Genomic DNA, 8,367 nt, shown 5'->3' on the forward strand with positions numbered 1-8,367 from the left:
TTACCTTCTCTTTCATATGCAAAGCATTGTTATAATACTGTTACCATGGTAACTTAAATGTGGGGTGAGTCATTCTGCAGTGAGCTGAATTTCTCAAGCTCTCCTCATGGTCCACAAGCTGTCTGTTCTGTGTGTGCGCTGAAAGAAATCCACTTTTTGTACAAAGTTTTGGTAAACAAAGTAGATCAGACTGAGCGACACGACAGTATTCCAGCCAATCAGCAGCAGGTGCCGTTCATGGTTGCGCACAGGACAAGGCTTAACAGCCATTAATCCAGAATGACTCACCCCACCTTTAACGTGTTGAACACATATCCACCAACTCATTTGAAGACCCTCATTTGAAATCTTGATGCAGCTCCACATCGATGAGTCCCTTTTGTTGCGCAGATGTTTTTATTGTCATTCAAGTAAGAAACTTCCAGTGCTTGTTTGAGCACAACTTTTCTTACGTTTAGTTACATTAAAACATTCACAAAAGACAAAATGAATGGTGGCTTTTTTTTCTCGGCGCCATAATATTTCATTTTTCAGAAAAGGACAGCCGTGTTTCATGTCACAATAACCACCACACGATGTCTGTGCTTTGTGGATAGAAACAGGAGTTCACCTGCCAACGTATAATCCAAAAATATACTACAGTTTTTGGATTTCATGTAGAATATATTGCACAAAAAACATAGAGAAACTACATTAAAATAACTGGGACACTCTATTTGACTTCTGTTGTTGCTGAAGGGTTAGGCTTAGACTTAGACTTGACTCTTAATCGTTTCATAGATATGTGTCCTTTTTCTGTCTTTTACACTCTGTTTACAAGCTGAGGTAAAGTCAGAATAATTAATCACATTTAGAGATACTACCTTAACAGATGTTCATGTTAAAAAAGTGCTCTTACCCCCCATTTTAAGGAGGTAAATGGCAGAACTGTTGTGCAATACAATGGACACCCAATGAGACCCAACATAGATATTTTATGTCCCAGCAGAATAGGCCTCGGTTGGTTGGCTCTGTCAGTTCCAGCTGGCTGTATACTCCGCCCTCTGTGGCTGCCAAATCTCAGCGCCTTCGATAATGCGGCGGATCATGGAGGCGGAGGAGATAAGCAGGTGTCCAGCGGCATGTAGGAGGGTGGAGGCAACACGCAGGACTTCTCTGAAAAACAGCGGCGAGATAAAGTGTCATCAATGCGGTCGGTGCCCTTTGACCTCTATGGCTTTCACTCCCTTCCCCCTTGGCTTACCTGAGGACTTTCTTGGGCCCCAGACACTGAAAGTTAGCACTCACAGAGTAAAGGCCTTGAAATGTGGCCTTCACACTCAGGGAGCCAAATACATCCTTCGGGCTCATCCTGTAAAGGTCGAAGGTGACGCGAGCTATGTCTCTGCCGGTCCGAGGCTTGTTGTGGTCTTGATATTTGGCCACGACTGAACCCTGGGGGGTCAGAGACAACAGTCACATTAAAGGACTCGACATGAGTATAAACGGGGCTATAATGAATAACATTCAGCTTCTTTGGTCAAACGTGCCGGCCGCGGTTTCCATGTCTGTCCAGGCTGCAGGGCCATGAACACGGTGTTGTCGGGCAGGGTCATGAGGAACTCGTCGGAGTCTACCTCTGTGCCGTCCTCCTCACAAACCAGAGACAGAGACACTGCAGACAGGGACAGCAGCAAAGCCTGGCATACCTACAGCACAGAGTGAGTGAGAATGGGTTCCTCATGTGTTCCACAGGGTGAATCGAAGACTTTGTAAAACCAGCAGACATCCCATTTTTGGGTAGTTAGCAATTAATGGATCATCAATGTTTACTCATAGTTACTTCAGCTATTAATATACTTGACTGCAGTTACATACAGGAGTTTATACCAAACTTTTTCTTTCAACATTAATTTTTCTTTTTTTCCGTTAAACTGGCTCTCACCCTCTCTTTCAGCTCCTCCAGCGTCCCGGCTGTGACGCCCTTCCTGGTCTCCCTGTGGTGACAGCACACTCTGAAGGGACGCTGCGGTGGAGACCACACTCGCTTGCTCACAGATCTGAGGACACGAAGGTCATCCAATTATTTAATGTGTCTGATCCTCAGAGTTTTTCACAGCAGACATTTAACTTGTCACAGTAGGAAACTCACAGGTGATCCCTAAGAACATTATATTCAAGTGTCCCAATAATCCAGTAATTCTATTAATGTTCTCAACGCTCGTCTGGTGGAGCCAGTTGTCTAATACACACAATAATTCTCCTTTTGTTGTCTTTATTACCCGTACTATGGTTTCTCTCCATTGAGTCAAATTATGTTGTAATATTGACTTTTACTGATTATTTATATTTTGCTTGTTTGTTCATTTTCGGGCCAAATAAACAAGTAGTTCAATAGAGCAGTTAGCCCATAAGACTTGAAAATGTCAGAGTATTAAATATCTTAAAATCACATGTTATATTATTGAGTCAAACTTATTTTATCCTAGCCTATGTTAATTTAAAGATTCCAACAGCTTCACAGTGTTGTTTATGTTGTTGATCGAGTGATGGGATCATGAAACAAATCAGTTTGAACAAGATAAAACTAATTCTTACTTGATAAAAGACGCTGTCGTGTCCATCCTCTTCGCTCTCTTGTTGTCTCTTCTCGCAGCTTTATTTTTCTTTAAGCTGTTTTGGGAAAACAAATTGTAATGTTGTGTCAGTACAGCTTGTGTCTGACCCAGCAGCCGGACTTTGCCCAGAACCTGGTGATAACTCAGATACAGAACAAAGAACAAAGTTCATCTCAACTGTGTGTGTATGAGAGAGAGAGAGAGAGAGAGAGAGACAGAGAGAGAGAGAGAGAGAGAGAGAGAGAGAGAGAGAGAGAGAGAGAGAGAGAGATCCTTTCCTGATCTGACAAGTTCAGTTATTATCTGTAACCTGGCTGATGGGGGATATTTGAGGTCAGTGCAGATGTTCATATTTTCAATGTTACAAAATCTGTTACTTGTGTTTTTACATGATCATCTAACATAAATACAGTTTACTGATGAACATCCCATATATTTACTTCTGAACAGGACATTTTACATTTGAAAAGTAAACGTATCAATGACCTAAACTGCTGTTTATAATGCTGACTGTTTCTAAATACCTTCAGACATAGAGCATCTATTCTGTACTGCAATCTCTTGTGCATTGCTTCACAAATGCAGCAATGTTATATAACTGCAATAAGATCAGATCAGCTGATAAACCAGCCCAGGCATTTATTGGTCTGCCTGTCATACTTACATACAAGGGACATAAATATTAGAAAATAAGTCACCATCGGAAAATATCAAGGACTCTTTGAACCTGTTTTAGTCCCACTACAGGGATATAAACTCATGTTGATACCTGTCATACTTGGTATTACACCTACTGTATGTTTAATTTTTTTTTGTTTTTATCCTTTTCTCTTATAGTCCACAAGTTATTAAATCCTGTACGTATGTTTTTTAATACCACTTCTTTTTTACTGACAGAGAATTTAAAAGTTAAATTAAATATAAGAGAAAAAATACATGTAAAGAATATAAAGGGAAGGTATTAAACCTCAATAATATAGAAAAATAAACCCAAGTACAAATATAAACCAATATATACCAAATCAGACATGTTTCAAAGTAAAAAGTCTCACAACTATAAGCACTCAAACAAACAGGAGCAACGGCTTTCTGATCAGCTACGTCATATCCTGTAAACAACTTTGGGTGCGCTTCTTTAAAAAAAACTGAGTGCGCGCGTGGGCGGAGTTTCATGTTCGAACTCAGTTAAAATGCAAACGCGCGAGGCGCCGCCCATTCGGCACACCCGAGGTAACGATTCAAGCGACTGTCATCAGAGTGAAGGCGCGGGCGGGAGGATGAGAAGCAGAACTTTTGATAGAAGTGTTTCTGGCTTTGTTTCTGGCCGGTAACGTTAAACAACGGCAGCGACGCTGGTCCACGCACTGGCGTGTAACGACAGGTGCAGCCAGGCCTCACCGGAGTTTGTAAACATCAGCGCAGCAGCACTTCACAAGTCACTTCCCCTGGTTCAACTGTGAGTTCTGCGTTAGCTTTGGAGCTTACTCTGTCTAAGCTAAGCTAACTTTTGGTCGCTTAACCTCCCTGGCTTCGACTGATTCAGTGGAATGGCTACAAGAAAACCGAAGGAAACCGGTGAGTATCAACAGGTGGGATTGCGTTAACATTGAATGTGATTATTACATGTTGTAGTGAGCGTGGTTGAAGTTGATTGAGGTTGTGGTGGCAGGTGTGGCTGTCAGTGGAGTCATCCTCACTCCAGCAGGCACACCGAGGTGGATCAATCAGCGTAATTGACAGCTGATGGGAGACACCCGCGTTAGCGCTGCTGATCAGCACTGACAGCGTCCATCCATGGAGACAAGTGAAGCAGAGGTTCAACCCTGCGTGACTTGGTCCCTTCACTTGCTGTCATTTTGCTTTGTCTCCTGCACAGATGCCAACCTTCCCTTCGTTGCGCTCCAGCTCCTCGCCCCGCCTGTGCGCCTGGTGTCTGCAGCCCTCTGGAAAGTGATGAAGCAGAGGGACGTGATGCAGTATGGCGTTGTGGAGGAATTCGTGACCTCAGCCTGTGAAACTGTGCCTGGGCTGCTCACCGTGAGACACCAGGGGAAGCTGGCTCTGGGGCTGAGAGGACGGGTGAGTTCACAGGGGGATCAGATTTTGATGTGCTACTCCCATGATGCCGATTCAGAGTGGATTATCTGCCCCTTTGACAGATTATCTCTCAGTGTTAGACATCCTTGGCTTGATTGTAGACTGTACTCACTTCTCTTCAGTTAATCCTGGAGCTGTGCCGTACGCAGCCCGATGAAAAGGTGATCAAGCCTCATCTGGAAAGGATCCGCGCTCCTGTGGCCATGTCGATGTCCTCTGCTGCTGCTGCTTCTGCGGCTGCGGTAAATTAGATCTAACGTTCAGAATCTCACCACAGATTGTATTTAGTCAGATGCTCCATGGCACATTGCTACATGGGCATTGCTACTGGTGCATTTGTATTGATTACCTGGTTGATTGTAATGTAAAAGTGAGTGATCCTGAAGTTTACGTGGGGAAAAAGTGTCATTTTTGCTGTTTTGTCTCCTAGAGGAGGGATGTAAAGATTGTGAGAACAGTGGAAAGTTTCCGCTCACTGGTCCACACGCTTATAACAGACCCGGCAGAGAGAGAACAGTTCTTCAAGGTGAGGCGGCTGTGTTCATTCGCAACTACTGACTTCAGTCTCTGTTGGGATTATTTCTTTGGAAAGTAACGGCCGACAATTCTTCCCTCCCCTGACAGGAGGAGTTTCCTGTGGACTACGGCCCGAAGTTTGACCAGGAGCTGGAGAAGCTGCTGTGGGAGTTTTTGATTCGACTGGACCAGCTGCTTCCAGTTCCCAACCTCACTCAGGTAGTGTGTGCTTTTGTTTTTACTATAGATAAAATCGGATTCAAAATGAGCGTAGCTTTGACAGAAACTGGTGGTTATAATTTGTGTCCAGACTGTGTCGTGGCTCAGCGATTCCCCTCCTGTCCTGGAGGAGTGTGCGCGGGCCGCCACCCAACCCCAGCTCCTGAAGATACTGCTTCAGCATCAAGTCTGTCTGGGTCATCTGGAGACTGCAGGTAGAACTGGACAGAGCCTCCGATGGTAACGCTTAAAATCCCAAAAGAAAACGAAACGTTCCGACATCAATCATCCGATCCGCTTTGTCAGAACATACGCGGTTATTGTTGGTGTCTTCATCACAAGTCAGCATCACGAGAAATCTAATAAAGGACTAAATATACATAATAAAAGTAGGAAATATAAAGCAAACCTTGTGTACTACACACACAGTTAGTAGTATTAACACGAAGTTTAAACTTAGTGATGTTTTCATAGTATCTGCTTTCAGGAGGTGCTGCAGCCTTCCTTTAGGAGGTCATGGGAAATTATTACCCCCTCCGTCCTTCCAGCTTTGCCCCTTCAAACCTCTCCGTCCACAGGAAGCTCTGACTAGATCACCTCTTAGCTTCTTGCTGGGATGACTGATTCTTTCGATTCCTAATAACTCTCCTGTTGTTGTGGGCTTTTTACAGCATCCCTCCCTCCAAACATGGGGGACTCCATCCTGGATTCACTTTCTCTGCCACCCTCTGGAAGAGTACCTTCGAATCAACCAACGGGAGCCAAAAAGTCCGCTGCTTACCTGTCAGATGGCTCGCAGACGAGAGAGGAAACGGCATTCATTACACCGGTTATCGGACTGATCTCTAATGAGGACGTGCCGGTTATGATCTCCGCTAGTAAAAGGACACTGAGAGGCGACGATGTGACAAACAAGCACTTGAACCCAAAAGAGGCCTCGAACTTCAGTTTGGTTGGACAGAGACAAAACCCCAAAGCTGATGGAGTGAAAGTGGACGGAAAACAGGTGGAGGAGGAGAGGCGCGTGGCGAAACGCCAACATCCGGACAACAGCGAATCGGATGAGGAGGAAGTGTTTCGCATGATCAGGCCCGAGAAAAAGAGGAGCAATAGTTTGAGAAATGCAGCGAGCAGGCTGAGGCAGGACCGAGTTGACCGGAGGACAAATGAGAGGGAAGAAGACGGGACGAAGACGGCAAGAAGCGAGGTCCTGGAAAGCTGTATGAGCCGGCTGGGTGTCCAACGGCTGCGCCTGCCTGATGATCCGTCCCTCTGCTCCATTTTCGTGTCTTGTCTGAGCAACCAACCCAGAGTCGTCCTTGAAAAAGTGTCAGTGACCTCCGGCAGCGCGAACAGGACGGGGAGAGGAGGAAAATCCTTCTATACGAAACGGCAGAATCAGAGGAGGAAGTCGAGCGACCAACCGCAATACCCCGACTCGGATTTTCTGGGCCTGGACGATAAAGAGTAAGAGACGGGGGAATAACAGTGCGCGTGGTGCAAAGCATGAGTTAGCTTTATGACAAGTTTGTGCTCAGCCGCGAGCTTCACAAACCTGCTAAATTACATTATGTGTGGATTATTTGTCTTTGTCATTTTGACAAAATTGTGAATGTTTTTGTTTCAAACCAGCAATCACTGCACTCACGGCAGAATTATCCTGTCTATTCTGTTAGGTTTTATTTTTATATTTTATGTATATATTTATGTTTTATCTAAAATATTTTTATATAAAATAGATGAAGTTGTGTTACAGGTTGACACTTTACAGCACTGTAGAGCGTGGTTTAAACTTTACAATTACAATAAAAACAACTGATTTAGTTCAAACTTTCTGGTTTCGTTTGCTTTTTCTCTCTCTGTGAGATCATATTAGTGACTTGCAGGTTGTATAAAGAGAAACTTTATATTACATTTCAGTGTCCTGGTCGTCTTTGAATGCAAATCAGGAAGCAGCTTAGTTACCGTTCACCATTATACCAGCTTTGAAACTCCGGTTTAACTGTGTTGTTTCTACTCGACAGAAATCATCCGGTGTTACCGAGTATAAGCAGCTCTCCCCCTCAGCATCGGCGCAACACAGGTGATTTAACAAATCATGACAAACAGCAATGAGAAGAATCGTCCACACAGGTTTTAGTTTCACTGTTTGCTTTTCTGCGCAGAGACGTCGGCCCTTCCAGGAGGCAGTGAGGACTATGTAGCTGATTCTGAGGATGAGGCCACAAAGAACTTCAAAGGCCGGGTACGTATCCTCAGAGCGTGAGAGATCTGTTTCAAGGTGAAGGCCTTGATGTTTTTTATTCAACACGATTGTTAATGCCTCCCTCAGCTGTTCATGAAGCGCTACTACAAGACCAAACACGGCACTTACGTTCCCACTCTGAGGGAGTACTGGAGGCCCGGGATGACGCGGCGGCACCTGATGTCTGCCGGCAGCAAACGCAGATGACGCCGTGGGTTTTCGCCGCCAAGTTTGGCGTCAAACTGCAGCGACTGAAGAGTCAGAAGTACGGTGAAATAAGCCCGTGGCTGACGGACATTTATTTTAATTATCTTTCTCTTGATTTCTCTGTAGCTGAATCAGTTGATTTGAACTTGAATAAGTGGTTTGTCATCATGGAAAACAGACCCTGACGTGGCACCGATCATGGACGCAGTCGCGCAAATAAAACTTTTTTTTAAGTGTTATTTTAAATTTTTGCTGTTCAGTTTGGTTGTTAATAAAAACTAGATAATACCTGTACATTTTATAAACATTTGACATTGCAGTCATGTTTTCTATGAGGAGAATTTCTCATTTAAACTGTCACAACCCAAATAATGCAAAGTGTGGTCAGGTCTTAAGATAAGTTTTAAAAACCTTCCTCCACTCGGCTTGTCAGTCATTTATAATATTCATGTACTCAGTCGTGCAGCTAACATAAACCAGGAGCAT

The 8,367-nt window shown here is 44.2% G+C and overlaps 2 protein-coding genes across 2 annotated transcripts; one reads left to right on the forward strand and one right to left on the reverse strand.

The window, feature by feature from the left end:
• Positions 1-1,013: 1,013 nt before the first annotated feature.
• On the reverse strand, positions 1,014-3,679 carry cideb (cell death inducing DFFA like effector b). Its single transcript, XM_076725524.1, has 6 exons — positions 3,616-3,679; positions 2,578-2,652; positions 1,925-2,039; positions 1,530-1,688; positions 1,244-1,434; positions 1,014-1,155 (listed from the first exon to the last, which is right to left on the reverse strand). The coding sequence occupies exons 2-6, from the start codon at positions 2,601-2,603 to the stop codon at positions 1,014-1,016; spliced, it is 633 nt and encodes a 210-aa protein (XP_076581639.1). The 5' UTR covers positions 2,604-2,652; positions 3,616-3,679.
• A 158-nt stretch (positions 3,680-3,837) lies between these two features.
• Positions 3,838-8,191, forward strand: tinf2 (TERF1 (TRF1)-interacting nuclear factor 2). The gene is made up of 10 exons (XM_076724273.1): positions 3,838-4,172; positions 4,474-4,676; positions 4,817-4,936; positions 5,125-5,220; positions 5,319-5,429; positions 5,521-5,644; positions 6,101-6,896; positions 7,454-7,512; positions 7,595-7,674; positions 7,762-8,191. The coding sequence occupies exons 1-10, from the start codon at positions 4,145-4,147 to the stop codon at positions 7,879-7,881; spliced, it is 1,737 nt and encodes a 578-aa protein (XP_076580388.1). The 5' UTR covers positions 3,838-4,144; the 3' UTR covers positions 7,882-8,191.
• Positions 8,192-8,367: the final 176 nt, after the last annotated feature.

This window comes from Chaetodon auriga, chromosome 24, assembly GCF_051107435.1.
Source record: "Chaetodon auriga isolate fChaAug3 chromosome 24, fChaAug3.hap1, whole genome shotgun sequence".
NCBI classification, from domain to species: domain Eukaryota; kingdom Metazoa; phylum Chordata; class Actinopteri; order Chaetodontiformes; family Chaetodontidae; genus Chaetodon; species Chaetodon auriga.